The 25,043-nt window shown below is 37.5% G+C and overlaps 1 protein-coding gene across 2 annotated transcripts in view; it reads left to right on the top strand.

Moving 5' to 3' along the window:
• The first annotated feature begins 1,402 nt into the window (after positions 1 to 1,402).
• The window catches only part of LOC124554678, a 234,004-nt gene continuing 210,363 nt past the window's right edge, over positions 1,403 to 25,043 (top strand). The window contains exon 1 of one of the 2 annotated variants that reach the window (XM_047128296.1): positions 1,403 to 2,006. In XM_047128296.1, the coding sequence (XP_046984252.1) occupies positions 1,909 to 2,006 (98 nt within the window). In that variant the 5' untranslated portion in view covers positions 1,403 to 1,908. The remainder of the gene's footprint in view (positions 2,007 to 25,043) is intronic. The other variant, XM_047128295.1, reaches the window with a different exon arrangement.

The following is a 25,043-nucleotide window of genomic DNA, read 5'->3' as shown; positions in this document are numbered from 1 at the left end:
CACTACTATATAATGCAGTCATTTCTTATTAATTTTATTTATTCTTTTTATTTTATTCTTAAATTTCAACTGATTTCAATCATATTCCCTTAATTTAAATCACAGACATCCCTATTTACATAATTTCATTCGTAATACTATTATTATTCTGAGAAAGGAATGTGTTACCCCATGAAACGCGTCTTTCAAATGGCAGTGAGAACATCAGTGTATAGTCAGATTTCAGAAACCAATCAAAGTAACACCTTACTCTGGTTTTCCATTACATCTATATTACATACCTAAATATAAATTCATCACAGGAGACAGTATTTATGTAGTATAGGTCATAAGAATGTTTATTTTTTCTGTTCTCTGTTTGCCCATTCTTTCACATACACTAGTGTCTGTCCCTACACCTATTGATGGATATAGAAATCATAGATGAAAAGTGATGAGATCTTTAATACTGATGTTTGCTGGGACGTCTAACATTCTGTTGTTTACCACAAAATTTCTAAAAGTAAATGTAATGCACCTACATGTGAATAGCAACTTCTCTGTGAAGTAATGGCTGGCCAAGAAACGTGGGCTTTATGTCCCTGTTCAACAATCATCGTCAAGTTTTTTCATGATGTTATTTAATCACCTAGGCAAATGCCAGAGTTTTTTCTTTGAAGGGGTCATGCCAGACTTTTCACTTCCACATTTTTGTTGTGTATGCTTTCTCGTCTTACTTTAACGTAACTATATTTTTACTTACTCTTACATTCTTTTATACTTTTTGTAGGATATTTAACTCATGTTTCATAATTTTCTTGAAAAGGTTCATAACAAGTAAATAGATAACATAAATTATTTATCTTCTATATTTGAAAATATATTGTGATGAAAGAGATCAGCATTCGTTTCTCTATTTAATAAAGACTTATCTGAGAGAACTTCTGATTTTGATAACTCTGTTTTCTTTTTGTTTTTGACAGTTTTTTACTTGTTCCGTTCACTTAGTTGTTTTTAGTTGGTAACCAACTGAATATATTAAGGATAAGAATATTAAAACGTTGTGTTAAGAGGCCACACTTTTTGCGTGTTATTGTGTTTTATCTGAAAATGCATATTCAAAACATAAACGCCAGAAATATTCCTGTAAAAATTGTCATTAACGTCGAAATCAATTTAAGGAAATCAGAATGATAAAAAATTGTCATTATTAATTTTTCAAGTTTAAAATTGATTTTGATATGTGCTATAGCATTTTCTGCTGTAACTTTGTTTTCTGTGTTTTCGTAGAAAAGCATATTCCAGCGTTGTAGATATGTTTCGACTTTAGGACCGGTACGTATTCTTTTTGCATACGAGCGAGTCGTTTTAAAATGGCTGATCCACTCAATGTAACAGAAAGCAAAATAATTTTTTATGTAATATTTTAACGGTAATTCTGACGGGAAAGATGTTCCTTGAGTAATTGCAGAGAGGTAACTACTTGCGAACGTCAAGCTGTGAAGGACACTCGTAGTAAATACTAAGAAGCAAAGACATAGTAGAACGCTGAAGGAGTGAACTGTACGTGGAGGATTTTGTATTTTTCTCTGGCTGTCGTTCTGGGGGCGTGTGCTGTGTTGCTACTTCGTCGGCGGTGTTCTTAATTGTTTAAATTTCGTTTGTGGTTCTTCAAGAGTACATATGGCGGGTTTGAAAAAAGAAAGCGAACGCCAAAAATGGAACACACTGCTTGTTATTGATTTTTCCTCATCAAACCGTTAACCAATCACGGAGGAGTTCACTCTTTTTAAAGGGTGAGGTTTCGATGCTCGTTTGGTTAGCCATATTTAAATGGACAGCCATTAGGTTGACTGTGTACTATGTTCCTGTGGATTAAACAGTGTTAAGTTTGTGTTTTATCACGGTGTCGGAAAGGCGGATTCCTAAATGCAGGTTGCTACACTCTTTCGGGAAACAGCTACGCTCTTGGGCGCAAGCATGGAGGCCCAAGATCCACCAGGGGTTGAGACGCAAGGGTTTAAATTGTAAGTATGCAGTGTCAGAAAAATTTGTGTTGTTACAAAAATGATATGGGGATATAGCGACAAGATTTAACAGTTGTTAATGTATAACATGTGAACTTTGGATACATTTTGTGTTAATGTTTACATTGACAGGTCTGTCAAAAATTGTTTGTTTATGTTGTTGGAATGCTGTTTTGGTGTAGTTAGGAAGTACCAGTGCACTGTTGAGAAACTTCAAATTTACAGTTTACTCATTCTGGCCAACATTTTAGTACACTTTTTCTTGTGTTAGGTAATTTTTAATTATTTTGCGTATCTTTGAATTGGCATCCTGCTCATTCAGACTTCGTTATGCTTCATAGTCACGAACTTATTGTTTGCAACTTATCAGTATCATATAATACGTGTAATTTAGACTTCAATATATATAAAATATCTATATTGTCATGGTCGTGTGCGTTTTAATTTAATATTTCCATATTATTTGTTTGGCTGGAATCTAACGATCAGTGCGTTGTTAATGTCATTGTAGTCTCGAGAATAAACTGATCGGAATTATTGTTTAGTGGCAATCCAATAATATATCCGTATACAGTCACACGTACGAAGTGTTTGCGACGCGGTGTTTTCCGAACATAATGTACAGATGTAGATATAGATCAAATAAAGTTGTAACATTGGGATTCCATAACCTTGTTGGAAACCCATTGAGCTTCACATCACGCGTTTACCTGTTTGTTGGTAGTAAACTTTGGTTGTTGAATGAAACATGTTCCTGTGTGTGTAATTTCTTGCTAGTACACCGCAGAAAGTACATAGCTGGGGAGTAATGCTTTTTATGGCCATCCTGCTATCAAAGTTTTTGTTACTTAGTTATCAGTGACAGTATGGACACTCAACATCTTTTGAGCCCATGTCATTGGCCAGGGTTCTGGATTTGTGTTTGTATCATGATACTCCAGTTAAGCATATTTGTTCTGCTGCTGTAATGAGTAATTCTACATTAACCACTAGAGAAAATGACGTTACTGTTATAAAAAGTTTATACCGTGGTAAAAATCTTCTGTCTCGATATATGCCGTAGAAAACGGATTATTGTTGTAGTGTCAGAGGTATTGTCTTTCTTTCATTCACATATTGTTACTAATATGAATACAGTGTGTAACAACAGAGATGTAGATCTGCATATTATGATTATCGTAGATCGCTGTAGTGAAGTTCTCTTAATAAGATACTGAAGTGCTGATCATAAACATACTGTATGATGCATAACTGAATAAAAGATTTGTATATGATGTTACTGTTAGAGCTATTGCATTAGAGTGGAATATAAATATACCTGAAATGCCATATGAAATTGATTACTCATGTGTTTTCTGATGGTTATTAATTTATAGATTTTACTATTTACGGAACTAGAATGACTGAATCTTACTTACGTGACATGAGAGCTCTTAAGACAGTGTCAGCTGTCATTCAGCGTTCAATTTATTACATAGGTTTGTACATTGGTGATATGGTTAATCTAGTTCTACTACCTCCTGTTGTGACTGTTATGTGAAACTGAATCACTGATGTCATAGTTAAGTGTGGCACTTTCAGTTGTGTAGAAATATTTCAGATTTTCTATTTTCTGTCATATCTAGGATATAGTTTGCTCATTAATATATGTTTTGTGTACTCAGAATATGGGAAAGTGATTATCGGTATCATATGTATGGAGCTCCGGGTAGGAGATAAATACAAAATCTACTTTAAATTGTGTCATTGAATAATGGTATTATGTTTTTGTCTCATGGACTGTTAAATACCCACATTTAAATTTGCTTGTTTTTTCCTGTTGTTGCTTACAAACATGTCAGTTTTAAATATCAGATTAGTTGAGAAATAGTGTTACTTAAAACAATAGTAGGGCAGTATATGTGAATGTAGGCTTTCCCAGTTTGTGCCTGGATGAAATCTTCATGGGCTTTCATCTGAGGGCTTGTTTAGATGATTGTCAACGTCATGGAATTTGAACACAACTATCCAGATGGAAACCCAAGAAGATTTAATCAGTAGTGGGTCAAATTATAGTCTTTCCTTTTATTTGTTCTATTCTGTTGACCTCAGTATTCGAATTGGTAAATCATTCAAATTAAATATATCGGGACAAAACTAACTAACTTCTACTGTCAACTGGGCTAATTGCCAAATTCACAGAGAAATAATTTGACTGTGATAACAGCCCATCTGCTTTGGTTATGTAACTTCACCATTATTATTATTATTATTATTATTATTATTATTATTATTGTTTAATATACTTGGTTTAAAAGTAAATTGGGGGTTTTCACTGTGGGTTTATACTCTTCACTATCATACTGAAACAATTTGAAGTTTTTATTTAATTTTTAGTTATTCGTACAGGATCAAAGGTGATTTGCCATTAACCAGCATTTGTATTTGTTGGATTAAAAATATACACCTATTTAGCTTAATAACTCATAGCATCATCTTTCAGGAAGTATGCAAGTGTTTGACTACACACAGCACTCAGAATGCCATTGTTTCAGATTTTCGGAGAATATACAGTTTTGATTAGCTGGTTGCATTTTTCTGTATCATACTTAATGGAATTTGTGCTGCAGTGGGGGAAGATAGTGTTGTGCTGATCACTAGTCTGTCTTTGTAGCAGGAATAATATGTGAAATGAAACATTTTATGTGTATCCTGAATTAATGTGTGATATTGAATTTTTTATTGGTTCCTGTAGGCCTACGAATATTTACAGTGGAAAGTCACATTAAGTACCCAAAAATTTCGAAGGCAATTTGAAGGTCCAGTGCACCTTTGACTACTATAATTTTGAAAAATAATTACTCAGTCACATGTCAAATATTTAGCATTGTTGTTCGCTTAAGATGTAATAAGTCCAGCATTCAGGAAAGCAGATACTAGGCTGTGAGTAAATGTAGGAAATTTTAAAATTTGTAACTCATCAGTGAAGAAGGTGATGCACGTTCTCTTATCCGACAGTTAGTATTAATACTTGAAAAGGATAGTTGCTGCTCACCGCATAGTGGAGATGCTGAGTTGGAGATAGGCACGACGGACACACACACACACACACTCTCTCTCTCTCTCTCTCTCTCTCTCTCTCTCTCTCTCTCTCTCTCTCTCTCTCTCTCTCTCTCTCTCTCTTCAGTCGGCAGAGACTGCAGACGTGTGTGTGTGTGTGTGTGTGTGTGTGTGTGTGTGTCGCCTATTTTTGACAAAGACCTTATTGGCCGAAAGCTTATTTTGTGACAGTCTTTTTGTTGTGTCTATCTGTGACTCAGCATCTCTGCTGTGTAGTTTGTAGCAACTATCCTTTTTAGAATATTGTTACATTCCATTTTGCATTTTCCATTGTTTGATCTTTCTTAGTATTGTTCTTTCTGGAATCCTTACCAAGTGCATTGTGCACTGTACACTCTCTGCGACACACCAGATGGTTACTTGTGTAGTATAGATGTTGATGTGACTAGCCAAACCAGCATGACCCAGCAGTGATGTAGGAGTATAAATATTCGTCAGGCCAGAACTCAAACAGGGACCTCTGTCTTTTATAACCTATCTCCTACTATTGTAATGTCAGCATATTACATGTTATACTATAGTCCACATTACTGCCGTGACAGTTTGAGAAAGATGCTGCATCTAAACAATGAGATATTAGAGAACTGTTTCTCGCAAAGTATCTTAACATTCCCCAACTATGGAGAGTACCAAGTACCTTCATCCATTGCCATTCTACTTTACTCACAGAATGGCTGTTCAAGAACTACTGCACAAGCATCAGTACCATTACTGGTGTTGACAGTAGGGAGGTTGTGGAAAGAGAGCTAAGATTTCTATAATGTTCAGAATAGCTTTTCAGTTTCATCTCAATGTGTTAAATATATACTGCTAATACAGATATTGATGGATGACAATTGAAAGCCCTTTCTTGGCCGTCCAAAAAAATGGTTCAAGTGGCTCTGAGCGCTATGGGACTTAACATCTAAGGTCATCAGTCCCCTAGAACTTAGAACTACTTAAACATAACTAACCTAAGGACATCACACACATCCATGCCTGAGGCAGGATTCGAACTTGCGACCGTAACGGTCACACGGTTCCAGACAAGTGCCTAGAACCGCTCGGCCACGCAGGCAGGCTCTGACCATCCAGTTTTCCATGTTTCCCCAAAGTAGCAATTCAGATCCTGTTATGATGGTATTGGTATGTAACTCGTTTCAGGGACAAAGAGCTCTCTACAGGACTCTTTCAATAATTCATAAACAATTACTTGCATTTTCACACTGTAAATATTCTCATATTGTTGACACAGGCAAATTAGAAGAGCATTAACAGTGATGCTCTACAGCATGGATATTTGTGTGTATGTCATTAGATCATATTCTCCCTATATACATGTTTAGAGCCTATAAGATGTTGAGTCTAATGAATTCTGCCAGAATCCATTGGTATATCAGTGCAAGGGAAGTAATGTGATTCACATTTGTGCTTCTGCAGTCAAGGCAGTTAAAAATGGAAGCAAAGATGGCCCTATAGACTGAACCAGTTACCAGAATTAAAAGGAAAATATTATTGTGATCTGACTGCTTTTTATTAAAATATCAAGTACTATCACTTTTGTTCCATAATGACATCAAAAATTTCTTTTAGTTTTCTTGAATTACATAATGAGTTTTTGTTGATTTGAGTTTTAAGCCATTTGTTGTGAGCCAGTTGTAGGCTTGTTCCACTATCTCCTGGCTGAATCTAATATATATACACTATGTGATCAAAAGTATCCGGACACCCCCAAAAGCATATGTTTTTCATATTAGGTGCATTGTGCTGCCACCTACTACCAGGTACTCCATATCAGCGGCCTCAGTAGTCATTAGACATAGTGAGAGATTAGAATGGGATGCTCCGCGTAGCTCGGGGACTTCGAACGTGGTCAGGTGATTGGGTGTCACTTGTGTCTCGTACATCTGTATGCGAGATTTCCACACTCCTAAACATCCCTAGGTCCACTGTTTCCGATGTTGATAGTGAAGTGGAAACATGAAGGGACATGTACAGCACAAAAGCATACAGGCCGACCTCATCTGTTGACTGACAGAGACCGCTGGCATTTGAAAGGGTCGTAATGTGTAATAGGCAGACATCTATCCAGACCATCACACAGGAATTCCAAACTGCATCAGCATCGACTACAAGTATTATGACAGTTAGGCGGGAGGTGAGAAAACTTGGGTTTCATGGGTGTGACTGCTCGTAAGCCTCACATCACACCAGTAAACACCAAACGATGCCTTGCATGGTGTAGGGAGCATAAACATTGAATGATTGAACAGTGGAAAATTGTGTGGCGTGAGAAATCACAGTACACAATGTGGTGATCCGATAGGGTGTGGGTATGGTGTGTGTACTGCCAACAGTAAAATTCAGAGGTGGTGGTGTTATGGTGTGGTCGTGTTTTTCATTGAGGGGGCTTGCACCTCTTGTTTTTTGGATGGCACTATCACAGCACAGGCCGACATTGATGTTTTAAGCACCTTTTTTCTTCCCACTGTTGAAGAGCAATGTGGTGATGGCGATTGCATCTTTCAACACGATTGGGCACCTGTTCATAATGCATGGCCTGTGGTGGAATTGTTACACAACAACAACATCCCTGTAATGGACTGGCCTACACATAGTCCTGACCTGAATCCTGTAGAACACCTTTGAGCTTTGGGATGTTTTGGAACGCCGACTTCGTGCCAGGTCTCACCGACCAACATCGATACTTCTCCTCAGTGCAGCACTCTGTAAAGAATGGGCTGTCATTTCCCAAAAAAACCTTCCAGCACCTGATTGAACGTATGCCTGCGAGAGCGGAAGCTGTCATCAAGGCAAAGGGTGGGCCAACACCATATGGAATTCCAGAATTACCGATAGAGGGTACCATGAACTTGTAGGTTGTTTTCAGCCATGTGTTCTGATACTTTTGATCACATAGTGTACATGTTTGGAACCTATATCAGTATGCTAGTATCATTTGCAGTCACCACAGATTTAGAGTCCTGTAGATCAAGGAGGAAAAGGACCAAGAGCTGAATCATAGGAGACAACATATTTACTGTTGACCCAGTACGAATTTAACTTCCTTCTTGTGATATTCTTGGTCATTGTTTGCATGTAGTTTTTTTGGCCTTAGTAAATTCATGTTACATGAAATTTATTTGTTAGTGCTTACAAAAATCATCAGTGACTGTGCATGGGTATCAGAGTGGACTTCCTAGAACTCTGCAGAGGCCCCTACTGGTTGTTTAATGACTAACATTGTATTGCACTCTTGCTGCTCATTCATCTGGTATACATCCTCACCATGTCATGCAGTTTGTCACCAGACTAGTATTTCGTAGCATAATTGAAGTAAAATGTGATTATAGCGAAAGTGTAAAAACCGTTCCTTGTGCCCTTCAACGCAGAGAAAGAATAAATCAGATGAAGCATGCTGAACTCATTTCTAGAATAACTGTTCTCTTTTCCCATGTCTCACTATGTTCACCATCTAGAATACCAGGGACATTTATACACGAGATTGAATTAAATTGTCCCTCTGTTAGAGCTGGGATATACTACAGTTTTGTAAGGAAAAGAAAGTACAGTAAAAGACTGCTACTGATTATGTAGAAATGCATTGCAAGCCAAAGTCAGTTAATTACATACAGGGACTTAGGATATTAGACGTGAACTTAGTGTTTGTTTGGGCCAGCTGCAGATTTCTGTGTAGATATGTCACCTGCCTGTCGGAACGCCATTTGAATCCAGGGATAGGGAAATTGCCAATAGCTATAGGTCAGCACCTTCTTCAAATAGCTGTCACATAAAAAAAAGCAAAACGCAAATTCAGAAATGTGAAAGTAAGTGGACTCTAGACAGCAGCTCATAGCAACTAGAGCAGGTGAGATGTCATTGAAAACTGTGAATTACACTTGTGACTTTGTATCTGTTCCAGTTGTGTGGGATGTTTATTAGACATGTTGATTATGTACTGTATGTTCTCTGGTTATCTGATTTCAGTAGGAAAATTTTCCAACACACATTAATACAATGAAGACGGACAATAAATATCTGTTTAATAATAAGTAATTGCAGATATTCTCCTAAAGAACTTCTGCAAAATGTTACAGAGGCGTGACTGATCATGACTTACTGGATCCAAAGTGAAAGTGCTGTCTCTAACATAGGGTGAACTAAGATAAACATCGTAGTACTATGTAGTACGTGAAAATCTGTAAGTGTTAATTAATGATGCCAAGGCCAACTATTTTAAAAATAGCTTTAGGCACAAACTGGAGTGGCCTTTATAAGTAACCATGTTTCATGATAAATTTTTGTAATTACTGGAAAATAACTTCCTAATATACTAATCAGAGAAAAATCTTCTACCACTCATAAGAATAATGTAAAAATGGTATTTTGTATGAGAGCTAGAACAAATAAAAAACATGCTGTAGTTTAATACTGTAAAATTGTTGTTGTTTAGTTGGTTGTCGTCGTCATCTTCGTCTTCCACACTAGTTTATTCTGTGCAAGTCTCTGCATAACTGCTGCAACCTACATCCATTCAAACCCATTCATGGCCGAGTGGTTCTAGGCGCTACAGTCTGGTACCGCGCGACTGCTACGGTCGCAGGTTTGAATCCTGCCTCGGGCATGGATGTGTGTGATGTCCTTAGGTTAGTTAGGTTTAAGTAGTTCTAAGTTCTGGGGGACTGATGGCCTCAGAAGTTAAATCCCACTATGCTCAAATCCATTTTTGTTTTCAGCCCATTCACTGTATTTGAACCGTGATCTTCCTCTACTGTTTTGACCCCCAAACAATTCCCTGTTACCAAGTTGACGATTCCTTGATGCCTCAGTAATAGTTCTATCAACTGATCCCTTCTTTTAGCCAGGTTGTGCAATAGAGTACTTTTTCCCTCATTAGTTATTCAATCTACCAGTCTAATCTTTAGCATTCTTCTGTGAAACAACATTTCAAAAGTTCCTGTTTTCTTATTGTCTAAACTGATTATCATCCACTTTTCACCTTTTTACGAGATTGCCTCCTGAAAATACTTCCTAACACTCAGATTTATATTCAACACTTCCCTTTCTCAGACATGTGCTCCTTGCTATTGCCAGTCAGCATTTTACATCCTTTCTTCTTCGGCCATAATCAGTTATTTTGCAGCCGAAAAGCAAAACTCGTTCACTACCTTTAGTGTACCATTTCCAAATCTAATTCCCTCATCAGTGACTGGTTTAATTCAACAACATTCCATTACCCTTTTTCTTATTTTGTTAATGCTCATCTTATAACATCTTTTCAAGACTATCCGTTCTGTTCAACTGCTCTTCAGTGTCCTTTGCCATCTATGACACAAGTACAATGTCATTAGCAAATCTCGTCGCTTTTATTTCTTCTCCCTGGACTTAAATTCCCTTTCCATATTTCTCCTTGGTTTCCTTCACAGCTTGCTCGGTGTACAGGTTGAATAAGATTAGGGATAGGCTACAAAAACAGTCCAGAGGCATGCTGCTAGATTTGTTGCAGTTTGTTTTGGTCAACACTGGAGTATTACAGAAATGCTCTCTGAACTGAAATGGGAAACCTTGGTGGGAAGAAGACTTTTTTTTTTTAAGTGCTTTTGAGAAAGTTAGAGAACCAGCATTTACAACATACAGCAGAACAGTTCTACTTCCACCAGTAGACAACTTAAGTAAGGACCACAAAGAGAAGAGAAGAAAAATCGGGTCTCATACAGAGGCATACAGACAATTCTTTTTCCCCCACTCCCATTTTATGCAGGGAAATGAGGGCTCATACAGAGGCATACGGACAATTCTTTTTCCCCCACTCCATTTCATCCAGGGAAATGATTAGCAGTGGTACAAAGTGCCATGTCTCTCCCTTCTTAACAACTGCTTCCCTTTCATGTTTTTTGACATAAAAGTCTGTTTTTTTTACAAGTTGTGAATAGCCTTCTGCTCCCTGTATTTTACCTTGCTACTTTCAAACTTTCAAAGAGTGTAGTCCAGTCAACATTGTCAAAAAGATTTTCTTTTTTTTAATCTGCAAATGCTATAAACAGGTATTGGCTCTCTTCAGTTTCTTCTAAGATAAGTTGTAGGGTCAGTATTGCCTTGCAAGTTCGTACATTTCTCAAGAAACCAAACTGATCTTAGACGGTGTTGGGCTCTGCCAGTTTTTCCATTCTTCTGCAAATAATTTGTCATAATTTTGCAACTATCAAATATTAAATTGATGATTCAGTAATATTAACGCCTGTCAGCATCCACCCTTTTTATAATGGGATGGATTATATTATTCTTGAAGTCTGAGGGTAATTCACCTGTCTCTGCAACTAGATACATACTTTACATACCAATGTGAAGTGCATGGCAGATGGTACTTCCCTTTGTACCAGTTATTATGGCTTCTTTCCTTTCCATTCACATGAAAGGGGGGGGGGCGAGAATGACTGTTTAAATGTCTCTGTTCGCACTTTAATTAGTCTAATCTTGTCCTTGTGATCCCTATGATAACATTATGTATATATTGCTCAGCAAGTGAAACAGTTTTGTTATGGCTGGCTCTACTAAGTATCTCAGTTATTTTGAGGTAATGTCTTTTATTCCATGTGCCTTGTTTCCACTTATGTCTTTCAGTGCTTTGTCAAATTCCTCTCACAGTGTCACATCTCCCATCTCATCTCTATACAGGGCCTGCTTCCTCTTCTTCCCTTTCTATATTGTTTCCTTCAGGTCTGTTTCCCTTGTACAGCCCTCTTATAAATCCCTTCAACCTACATCTGTCTTTCACCTTTTCCTTCTTTGCAATCTGAGCTCTTGATATTGATGCAGCCGCTTCTCTTTTCTTAGGTTGTCTCTTTAATTTGTCAGTGTCATCTATCTTTCCCTAGGCCATGTGTGCTTCTACAACCTTTCATTTGTCTAGCCATAACTATAAAATAATAATTTCAAAATTTATGAAGTGAAAAAATTGCATATCACACATAAAATTTACAGTTATAACAACAAATTAACCAGCCGCTGAACATAATGATGTGACTCTTAACAGAACACTGAATGAAACTGTTATTAAGTATTTTTAATAGTAGTGTCTTACATGTTGGAGAAAATGTGCATTATATAATATGGAGGGAGACATTTGGGAGTACAGTACAGCAGTTTCAAATGGATGGGAGTTGCAGTAGTTATGCAGGGAGAAGAGAATTGTGCAGCATGGACTAGTATGTAAAGCTGCTCGAAACAAGATTTCGGACTGAGGTACTAGGCTACAACAACAATCAATGGATAAGACTGCATAATTCCTTAAATTTTACTAGAAAAACTTTTGTGGAATCATTAATGTAGCAAAAGGCTGATTCATTTCATATTTTTAAATTATCGATAACTGTTCTAAAGAATTCAGCTGATGGAAAGAAAAAAATATTGTTTTGGTATAGCGCATAGATGTAGTTCCACAAAGTTCTGTATTGTGCCTGCTACTGTTTTATAAACTGATTTACTTCATTTTCAAATTCTTATTTACTATTACATTGCGAACATGAGTCCTGATGTTATAGTAAATGAATGCTTCTTAAATCATTGATTACTCAGGAATAATAGTATGACTGCACAAAACAAACATTCCTAGCTGCTTTTAATGGTCAAGCAGTGATGGCAATGGCCTATTGTTAGAGACTGTCCTGACTTCTATTTCTTTTCAAATTTCAATTTTTACAAAATAGAGTTAGTTCGTTTTAGCATAACTGTAGTTACAAACCAGTGAGTGTGTCACCTCTTCATAATCGGTACCCAATCTTATATTGTGTTGGTGGTAAAGACATGTTATATCCAAACTCACCAAATATCTGATACTGTTTGTGTGTGTTCCAGATAGACCAGCTTTGTAAATAATAGTGTGTAATACTTTCTTTTGCTTCTGTTAAAGCAGTTAATATTTGAAGAATACTTCTCACAAAGTTCTGCCTCTCTCTCTCTCTCTCTCTCTCTCTCTCTCTCTCTCTCTCTCTCTCTCTCTCTCTCTCTGTGTGTGTGTGTGTGTGTGTGTGTGTGTGTGTGTGTGTGTGTGTGTGTGTTATTAGAGTTTTGCAAATCCACCAGTTATCCTTCTGACCATAATGCACTGGTCCTTGCTTTGTGGGCAAGGCCACTGTTGTGCTGATACAGAGTATGTTATGTTCCAACTGTTGCTATAAGAAAGGAAATGTGTAATTTTCCCAAATATTTTAGTAAGAAAACTTACTCAGTATGTCAGCACCCATATATCTAGTTGAAACCAGCAAAAAAAGATCCACTTTATCAAACCACTGCCACAAAATTGCTTTGACATATTCAGTTAATAGCATGTCCCTCAAAATTACTAAATGCTGCATCATCTACGGTCAACGAAACAAAACTGTTGGCATGGCAGGATAAGTCTCAGTTTGGGCATTCTCAGTGTGGTACGTCATGTCACAAATTGTGGCAACACTTTCACCCCATTAATGTCCATGTTGAACTTTAGCGGCAATTTATCATCATACCAGGTAGACTTACTATGCACAATGTAGGAAATTAATGCTAATTAAACATTATACATGGAAGTACAGGATGTCAACTGCGATCGTGAAATATGTAGTGATTTGACTGGCACTGTTAGATACAGTCTGAAGAAGGTGATGTTTCTGTGCAAGTAGCTCATGGTCAAAGTGCTTAGTCTTTACTCATTGAATCGGAATTCAGTTCCGCTATCTGGCCAATATTTTTTATGTCCTCATCATGGTAGGTGCCAATGGCCTTTCTGTAGTAATTTGTCCTGTCTTGGCGAGTACAACACTTATGCATATTATTTGTAGGCTTTGTAAGTACTATTATTGTATGAGCTAACAAAAACCATGTTACAAAACTCAGAATGTTAAACAAAATTCATCAAAGTTATTGTAAGGGCATTCATTTTATTGGAGTGGGAGAATATTATTTTTTTGAGGATGAAGTGGTTTTAGATGAATCAGATTTCTAGCAAAATTTTATGTTTTACAAAGTTCATATTTCAAATTTAGTAACTAATTAAATAATTATTCAATTCTTTGGCTGAAATGAAGCTGGTAATGGTATAATTTTTATTAAATTACACACTGATGTAAGAACCAAGTGTGACAACAATGGTTTTGCCCCTTTATTCAGGGACAGTAAAAGTCACTATCACACTCAATTTTGAAAACAGTCAGCAGAAACAGTCTTAAAAATGAAATTGAGTAAGAGAGAATAATGGTATAAATTTTGGTGTTGTAGTATAACATAAATATCCTAGGAAAAATAAATTCAACTATTCAGTGTAATGAGTCTGAATAAGTTTAAATTCTGTCAGTCAATGTTTATTAAAATCCGGTTCAGTGTGTGTGAAATTGGATGGCCTTTCAGTTCACAGGTCATGCATAGAGTATGGTTTTTCCAGTGGAAATAATGGTTCATTGCCCTCTAATTTTTAAGGAAAATCGAACTCAATAATGTCGGTAGTCCGGGGTGTGGGCATACCACATCACATTTGTGTGAGAGCCAAAGCAAGGAAAAAATCTGTCCACATCATCGCTTTATCACTCCATTTCACACATAAAATGTAGCCTGTTGTGTGAAATTCCTGAGACCATTTGAAATGCATTATCCTCAGGAAATAGAAACCTGGTGGGCGAATAACCCGTATCCAGTCGTAACCTCATTTTTTATTACAAAGTTACATGGTGTGGTGTACTTGAGAGCAGTAACAATGGAAAATGGTATAAATGGCCTCAAAAGAATGGAGGTCTTCCCATGTAGCAGGCATATACTTATATACAACGACTTTGCAGTGTACGAAGAGTTTGACATAAAAGGTGGTAGTGGAGTAAATGTGAGTCCAGGCGGTATCTGGCCAACTCTGAAAATCAGCAAGCCACATCAAAAGACACAACTCTAGTAAAATCAGCACATTCTGAATGTGTTAAGTAGCTAGCATCGTCTCTATGCTGCCAACATTTGAAACAATTCAAAGAGAAGAAAGCAGTAGCAGAATCAAAGGAGACAAGCAAAAGTTTTGTTCTTGAAAAAGAGAAGATACTGAATGCTTATTCTGCAATGGTTCTTTCTCTGAAGATTAACATAGAGAAATGGGCACAGTGCATTGAATGCTGTTCTTGGGCTCCCAAAGAATATTAACTTGAAAAATAGCTTTTGTATGCCCTGGCTGCACTTCTGCACAGTAAATACAAAATGTGAGAAGGTGGTAGGAAGAGAATATTACTATTTTAGGATTTACCTGTTATATTGGTTGCCATTATTTTCTCTGACTGCCTCTTATTAGGATTCCATTTCTGATTTGATTCAAATTGACTTGTTTGTGCTTTTGTTAAATTTACATGTATTAAGTGTTACATAGCACGAATTCAGTAAGTCAGAATTAAAGTACAATGATTCTACATAGATTCCCAAGCAACAAACGTGAAGTTTTATCAAATGTTGCAATTTGAAGTGGTGTAGTGTGATATGAGGGAAGTTACACCTCAGGGATGAGGCTAGTATGAGGCTCAACTATCATTGGCGTCAATTACCTGAGTTGTGCTGAGGCACAGAGGCGGTCAATTTCTTGAAATATGTCTCATTGTTTGTGAGACTCTCCCATATATCCAACACTAGGTCAGGTGTGCATAGGGCCACTGTTGCCCAGTGTAAGTTCATATGACACTTGATTTTGGCATACAGATATTCAGTGGGATTCAAATTCGGTGCTCACAAAGGCCAGTCGATCAGGTTGACATCATCCTATTGCAAAAACCATTGATGAATGATGTGACTAGTGTGAACCAGTGAATGGTCATGCTCGAACTGGATCATTCTGTTTGGGATTGTGCCTCCTCACACTCAGCACCATCTTATGTTTTGTGATGTGCATGTACTGATCTGTGACGAAATGACCATAAATTCGATGAAGTATCACTGCTCCATCTGATGATATCCACCAGCAGCACAAGACTGTTATGTGATCAACACATGTATGTTTCACAGTATATTGTAACATGCTCTCTGGGGCATATAGACAATCACCAGAGCCTCACTCACTGAGCTAAATATTGACTCACCTGAAAAAGATGACTGGTGCCAGACATGATCTACATTCAGTACAGTGAAGAAAGCCCATAAAGTTTGTGATCATCAGAGAGTGCCTCTTTATCAACAGCCCTATGAGACTTTCATGCCCAGATACCATAAGTGGTTATGAATGTTTTTCAAGCATTCAGGGAAATTGGTCTCATTCTTGAGTTGGACAGTGAGTAAAAATTGAAGTTCCATACGGATGTCAAGTAACACATTGTCTGGCTGACATGTTGACACCTTTCCTAAGACTGACCTTCAAAGCCAATCAGTTGCTTCTATCTCGTGCCACAGCTTTATCCGTTTCTGGGCATAGCAAGGTTGAAAGTCTAACCTGGCTGCCGCTTCATGCACACTTAAACCATTATAGTGGACAAGTGCCAGGACACCATCTCTCATGGCCTGCATATCCTGACCCCAGCAGTAATGACTGTCATATACCCATCCCGCGGTGCAGTGTTTTATCATGTTTGGCATATTGTGGCTATGTTCATGTTAACACTTGCAGTGTGTCAAGAACCAATACAGTGTAAAAGTATGTTATCAAGAGTGCAAGCTGTACACAGCTGAAGATAACCAAGTTTACCAAGACAGTCAGTCAGTCAGTTTTGTTTTGTCACCTGTACTTTGACACATTGTGTCATAAAACCACATTTTTTGGCAAAGGCCAATAACAGTATTGCCTGCGTGACTGTAAACAATGTTGTGGATTCATTCTTTAATTCGAAGAAATTGGGCAGCAGTACTGCCATGAAATTAGCATCTTTTTGACTAGATTTTCTACCACTCACTAATGTGCTTACTTGATATAAAATGTCCTGTGTAATATTTGGCAAGGATGTATTATGGGTTCATACAGCTAGCTTTAGAATTTGGCAGACCTATCAGAGTGCTAGATACATTGAGATTCCAAGTCCTCAAGGATATGGAACATCTTGAAAAAGCAAACATACATAATGCCTTTGTCTAAGAGGACTACTATACTAATTTTAATTTCACAGACCCTAAGTGAAATGGTTCTGAATGAGGAGGAATAAGTGAAAAAATTTTAAACATGTTTTTATGTACAAATTAAAACAAATGAACAGGTTTAATGTGTGATGTTTCTGCTTCACAAGAAATCTCAAACAGGGATCTGGACAAATGCAGCTCTTGTGAAATATCTGTAGCAGAATGTCCAAACTTCTGGAGTCCTGCAATCGTATCCCATTAAACCAGTTTATCATTTCTTTATGTTGTCTCACTCTGCCAGGAAACATGATATTGTATCACTATTATGTTGACACATAGTGGCTGCACCCCTACACTCTTGGGTTCCTAGACAAAAGGCCCAATGAATGTTTGTCATGTGACAGTCACAGAATTTTGGCCATATATTTTATGTTGTTAACAGGAGGTAAAAGCACAGTCAGGAGCTAATTAAACATCTAGTGCAACTTTGTTTTGTTGCCACTCTGAAAAGCCAAATCAGTGCATATACTTATTTTATTTTTATTCATTCATGTATTACATTCTACAAAACTCTAATATTTTTATTAACAAGATCCTGACTTTACGAGTAATAGTGATCTGTTTAAAGTTACAAGATGATGTATTTGAATAAAAACAGCAGCTGAGCATATAGGGAAGTAATGAGTAGTTTTTTTCCAGAGTCACTGTTTTTCTGCTAATATACACAGACAAATTATTTTACATACTTATGTATCTGCCATTGTGTTTAAGGTTTGCTGTCCAATGGCTGTGGCAAACCACATTAACAACTACATAAAAAGTAAAGATGTACTGTAACTTCATAATGCAGTCTCTGTTGTTAAATAAATTGCAACATAATTTATAAAGCAGCATAATATATGAAGTAATCTAGAAGTGATCCTGTAACTGTCGGTGTGAGTAGATAAGCACAAGTGAACATTTTGTAATTAGTATACTTTACAGAAGTAGCCAGCATTAGTGGCTTCTCCTGTTTAATGTATAATTTGACTTGTTCCACATCCCAGAGTCTGCTTCATGATGGGATTTACAGGACGCAGCATATGAATGGAATGAAATTAATGGGTTCATTGATATCATCTAGAACACAGTATTCGTTGGGGAGGGGGGGGAGTCATGCTTTGGAAAACATTCCATTATGTGTTGTTCATCCATGATTGTCTTGTCTCCATGCATCTTTTTTGGATTTATGTATACATTATATGTTCACAGCACACATGTACTCCAATCAACTTTGTTGCAAGTTATCTGTCACAGTCAAAAAGAAGCAATAGTAAACTAATTGCGGTACCAGATTGAAAAAATGACTAATAGAAGCAAATTTGGGCTCAAAAATAGTTTAAGTATGCTGTGACATAAATGTTGGGTCACATGCTTTGAGTTATAAGCTCTTTTTTTTCCAAATTTGTATTGCATATTATTGCTCTAAATTGTATTGAGAAACTTCTTACATATAGACTGTGAAGGAAAAAGATGTATACTGGTTTTATTAAAGTAATTTCACCACTTCATTATTAGAAATAAATACTTATCATTTACATGTATAAAATGAATTACACTGCCTGAGAAAAGTAAATGAAATCTCCAGAAGATATAGCCAGATTTCAGTGTAACCTCATACATGTACATACCGTTGGCAGATATATAAGTGATACAATTGCAATTCTCTGGCAAGTAGAATGGCCACCGGTGTTGTCCCTGTTCGGTGTTGTCCCTGTTCGGTGTTGTCCCTGTTCGGTGTTGTCCCTGTTCGGTGTTGTCCCTGTTCGGTGTTGTCCCTGTTCGGTGTTGTCCCTGTTCGGTGTTGTCCCTGTTCGGTGTTGTCCCTGTTTGGTGTTGTCCCTGTTCGGTGTTGTTACCAAACCTGGTAGGGCATATAAGGGGTATGAATAGCACATTAATGATAAAATATGAAAAATGCCTGGTTAGGTGTAAAAGAGACTCTTTACTAGGATAGATAAATCAACAAATGAATTTTTTAAAGCTAAATTATGTTAACACATTACCCATAGATCCTGAGTTTACTCTTGTTTTGCACACCATATGTTACAGACAGATGTTGAGGTAACTCGTGTTTTCCACTTGCAGTGTGTAGATGCCGACTGTTGTAATATATTTTAACTATTTCATCCATTCAAGTGTTTACGCCAGTATTCAATGTATCAAACTCGATTGCCTTCATGTATGTTTTTGCTTATTGAACATTTTGCTTGTGGTTTGATACTTCAAATAGTTACTATTTTCATCTTGAAGTACTACCTGCTTTTTGAGATGAATCTATTCAGAAAACAGAAGGAACTGAGTGAATGTGAAATATTTTTGGAGGTTTTTGCAATGATTATTGAGATGTTTCTAGTGAGACTGAAGATCCAGATGACTGTTGAATGTTTTTATGGTTGTGACGACGATTCCAGTGACAGTAACAGTATTATACCTGTAAAATAGTGTAACATGTCAGTGTTTTCAAGTGATTATGAATGATTTGTTTCGTGATTTTGTTAACCCTTCAGAGAAGGCACCCGAGTCTCACTCGGGCACTGGCTATACCAACACATTAATGAGACTCTACTGCTCTCTTGAATGTATTAACTTTGTTTTATATTTTCGGATCGAGGACCTTTATTATGGTGTTTCAGATATTACAATTGTGATGTTAACGTTCAATATCATTTGTACTTGCAGATCATTTGTCTAGAGAAAATTAGGTCAGTGGTTCAAAAAGAATGCCCTGAGGATCTCATTTACTCTATTTTGTCTGTGGCGGAGGGTACATAAAGTACCACTATTGTTTGTCCGTCCCTCATGTCGCTTGATGTTTACGAAGAATGCTTCCCAGTAATCTTCTGTATAAGCTTGCCCTTCACTACTTTTACTGTCTTGGTCACTGTGCAACTTGTCCATGGGTCTAAGGAGTATACCCTATTGAAGATTTATTGTCAGAACTTTTAAGTCTAGTCCTTCTTTTGTAACACACAATGTGGTTGGTCTAGAATCCTCTACTGGAATTTATTGGGCACATGTGTAATATTTTCTCTTTGACTAACAAAACTGTGTCAAATTATGCCAGCTTTTCTCTGTATTAACACCATATATATTTCTTTTTCTTCTTCTTTTTTTTTTTTTCCTGGCAGGGGAGCAGTTCTCAAGAATGTGTTGAACAAGTCTTTCGTAAGCAGCCCTTTTTGTAGCTAAATTAAGTTTTCTAGGAATTCTCCAAGTGAACTGGGCTCCATCATTACATTTTTAGCTCTTATGGACAGTACCACCCAAATATTTTATTGTTGTGTTGCTTTGTTATGATTTATCATGCATTGTGCAGTCATTCAATAAAGGATCATTTTTTATTTTCATTCTCTTTACTTGCTCATTTATAGAGTATCAGTGCTTACCTTCTATGCATAACATCCTCAGTAATCAGTTTTGGAGTCTAATCTTTGTCTACCATCTACTCCTTCCCCTGCTATGTTAACTAAACTTCTGTATTTACTGTGGTTGGTTCAACACTTGTCACAATAACAAGCTACTTCTCCTGTAATGTTTCTATGCAGGGTGCCCCAGGAGGAATGATCAATATTCAGTGATGTTACCGGAACTGTCATTCAAGCTACAAGGTGTACAACTTCGCTTCCTCCATTTTTTCCCCAACATTTGAGGCTTTAATGAAACAAATTGGTTACACATGTATCATTCAAAGTATTTTCCATTGCTGGTCACTACTTGCTCCCATCTTTCGGGCAGTGTATGAATCCCGCATCGAAAAAATTGTTCATCTTTTGAAGCGATCCACGAATCGATCCAATTTGTGACTTCATGAGATCGGAACTGTTGGTCAGCCAGGCCATGCGCCATTGATCTAAACAGGCAATAGTCAGAGGGAGCAATGTCTGGAGAATACGGTGGGTGGGGTAGGACTTCCCATTTTAACGTTTCCAGGTACGGTTTGACCTCTTTTGCAGTGTGGGGTCAAGCGTTGAAGTGCTGCAAAATCAATTTATCGTGCCTCTCACTGTATTGTGACCATTTGTCTTTTAGTGCTCTGCTCAAACACATTAACTGCATTTGATAATGAGCACCTGTGATTTGTTTCACTTGGTTTTAACACCTCATAGTACACAATGCCGAGCTGGTCCCACCAAATGCAGAGCATAATCTTGGAGCCGTGAATATTCGGTTTGGCTGTCGATGTGGAAGCATGGCCGGGATATCCCCATGATTTTTTACGTTTAGGGCTATTGTAATGAACCCATTTTTCGTCCCCGGTCACAATGCGATGCAGAAATCCCTTCCGTTTTTGCCTCTGAAGCAACTGTTCACAAACACCGTTCAATGTCTCTTGGTTTCAGCTCACACGGGACCCGAGTTCCTTCGTTCTGAATCATGCCCATAGCTTTGAGACATTTTGAAATGGCTCACTGTGTCACTCCCACTAATCACGCCAATTCTTCACGAGTTTGACGTGAGTCTTCACTTGGCAATGATTCCAATTCTGCATCTTCGAAAACATTCTCTCTTCCACCACTATGCCGGTCTAAGACATTAAAATCACCATTCTTGAAGCATTGAAACCACTAACACCTCCTTCAAATGACAAGAATTAGGCTCATAAACTGACATTTTAAATCAAGAACAACTTTATGGTGCAGAGACAAATCAACTAATGTTTGACTGAGGTTATGTTGACCGAGGTCCAAGCTAACTGCCTGATGTCTGCAATCTGTTTATTTCGACCGCTACTTACTGTTGTCCCACCTATCAGCAAACGGCGGAAGCAAAGTTGTACACCTTGTAAAAAGCCTAGTATACATAGGGTCTAAAATGCATATCTGAAGACCTACAAGCATTTCTGCATCTTCAATACTGTGAAAAAAAAAATCTCTTCTACTGCAAGCTCTTTATTTTCCATATACTTGGAAGAAGGTAATATGGATCAAATAAAGAAAAATTGTGTGGTAAACATGGGCTCTAAAATACATACCTTAAGAGCTATGACCACTTCTTCAGTGGAAGAGATGTGTTTCACAGTAGTGAAGATGAACATGGGCTCACGGCTCTTAAGGTTCTTAAGGTATGCGTTTTAGAGTCTGTGTTTACTATACACTCATACTTCGAATGATCCTTCCTGTCATATCCCTAAATATTGACCATTACTTCCTCGGACATCCTGCATTGAAAGTAGACTTTTTAAGTTGGGTCTACGATGACTGTGTAAAAAGAGTGTGAAAATCAAATTAGCTTCTGTAACCAATCAAGAATGATTTTATTACTAGCTCTGTGGGAACAATGGAAAAATCCAATATCAGTTAGAAAACTATGAATAGAAAGATTTCTACGTAATCACAATGCTTTTAATCAAAACTTACTCACTGCATACTTTTATGGCTAATTTCTACCATGATGCTACAGTGCTATAGTTTTCATTTTTCTTTAAATTTCACAGGACTTTTGATTTTTGCGGTATTGTATTATTGATGTTTCATGTGTTTGTCATACTGAGTTGTGGGTCTTATGCATGTTTTCCTTTAATTGTTGATACAAGATAATACAGATGTTTTTCGTTAGTTCTTTCCTAGCTGCTTCTCATCATGTAGATTGTGTGGAGTCAAAAAACTGTAAAATTTTGGCAATTTCTTTCTTTGTAAGTTTTTCCTCTCCATGCTACGACAAAAAGCGTTTGGAACTTTCCCGTAGAATATAAAAGTTTTCTACAATTTGCACTGGTCAAACGTATTCCCTTTCCTCAGTGAGATGCTCGTTTCTGCTAAGGCTGCGTAAAAATTGCAAGAACTGCAGTTTTTCATAATATGTGCTTCTAATTGTCTAAGTTTAACAACCCCAAGGACACCCTGCTCCTAATGCAATGTCCTGTAATACCAACTAACCATATGTTTAAAAAATGACAATTACTACAAATGGAAAAAATGCAGAACATAATACAAAATAACCAAAAAGTTAATGCTTTGACCTCTTTGGACAATGTGACAGGTCAAATAGAATATTATCTTTGCCCTCCTCAGCAGTTATGTCATAAGTTAGGGTTTCCCCATCATGGTAATCCCTCTCAGGATTTTCCTTATTGAGGTGCTGCTCATGTGAATTCTCACATGCAGGGTCACAACAATGTATGCACATGGCAGAGTACTGGAATCCTACTTTTTGAGGTTACAGGCTCTTGTGCTACACCCTTTTTATATTTGTGGGAAATGATTTTCAGTAAAGAGGCTGGAGCTGCATTTTTCGCTTTTATGGGAATCGCTGCTTCTTTTAATTCTAGTCCCAAATGATGGAATCTTTTAGCTACCAAGTTACGCCACTACTTGTAGGTAGGTAAGAAAAGAATGGTAATGGGTGGTGTCTCCAGTAGACTGCAGCCTCACAAGTCAGAATTTGGGTTTTGCCACAGAGTTGTCAATAGCATAGATCATCCAGTATGAGATCTGTGTGCACATCTCCACCATACCCCATGAGAAACATTTCCCCTGCTTCAGAAATTTGGCGTGTGCTCCGTACAGCTTACACAGAAGGTATCTGCTGTCAATTGGTGCTCATTTGTGTAGCCCAAGGTCCACTTCTTTAGTATCTGAGTGAACACTAAATACCAAACTGACTTTGTGCCCTTGCAGATACTATATACTCAGTGAAGAGATACATCGAAAAGCAGCTCAGGTCTGGACAAACAGCTTGGATTGCCAGCAGATTGCTTGGCAATGTAAATTCATTGGAAGAGAGTAAAGCATTTAGCAGTAACTTTTTTGTGTGCAATTTTCGGGGAATATGCAACTGAGGCTAAGAGTAACAGTCTTATTCTTTCACTTGAATTTCACATCTTCAAAATTTTCTTCATGCAGTTGATGCCAATTTCTTGAGCTAAATAACAGTTCACCATTGTTCCTGTGCCAAGTGACATTATTGCCAAGGAGTGGTGGATATTCAGAGAACCATGGTTAACTTGGAAAGGCCTGTCATATCGACAGGTTGTTCAGATGTCCTGAATGTATCTCGGTGAACAACTCTGTTTACAGAAGTGTTTGAGGTGTATAATACCAAAAGTCTATTGAGGCAAGACACTATCCATTATACAGTGGCTATCAAACAGCCCTCCACAATTCGTCACAGTCATCATGATCTGCTCTACATGATTAGAATTTTCCAGTATGACGAATAGTCAAGTAGTCACCATCTGTGAATTTGCGAAGTGCCAGACGATCTGTTTTGTCTTTTCAGCTGATCATGATCTCATAGTACAGATATACACATTTAGCATAGTTCAGAAGACCTGCTGAATGGAAAGTGGGGAATCATTTCTTTTACACATTTGATGTGCAGGCTCCATTCTCAAACCCACTCAGTTTAAATGAAGTTTTTCATTGGGCTACATATGTGGAAGTCCTGAGTCCATAGCACAACTACAGGATCACGACACTATGTAAATAAATCCAGTTTCTAAGAAGCACTCGGACAGTGATGGAGGGTAGTTATGGGAGTATGGATGGTACCGACTATTTTAGGTATCCCGAGGACACTGATTCAATTGGTTGCTAATTCCTGAACCTAAGTGGAAATGAACTTCTCATTGGCAGGGATGTTCTCAGGGTTAATAAACTTTCACCATTAGAGGTGCATGGTGGTGTTCTGTCTGGCCTTCAGCTCTCCATGCTACTCTACTCTGTGAACTTGCTTACTGTATTCATCTATTGGTCTCCCTTTGCAATTTTTACCCTCCATGCGCCCCCACCAATACTAAACTGACATCTTATCAACCAATCCCTTCTTCCATTGACATTATGCCGCAAACTTCTTTTCTCCCCAATTCTTTTAAGTACCACCCTATTAGTTAATGTGATCTACCCAAATCATTTTCAGCATTCTTCTGTAGCACCACATTTC

The sequence above is a fragment of the Schistocerca americana genome, chromosome X (genome assembly GCF_021461395.2).
Source record: "Schistocerca americana isolate TAMUIC-IGC-003095 chromosome X, iqSchAmer2.1, whole genome shotgun sequence".
Lineage (NCBI taxonomy): Eukaryota > Metazoa > Arthropoda > Insecta > Orthoptera > Acrididae > Schistocerca > Schistocerca americana.
The sequence above is the reverse complement of the archived record's forward strand: the minus strand, read 5'-3'. Positions and strand labels throughout refer to the sequence as shown.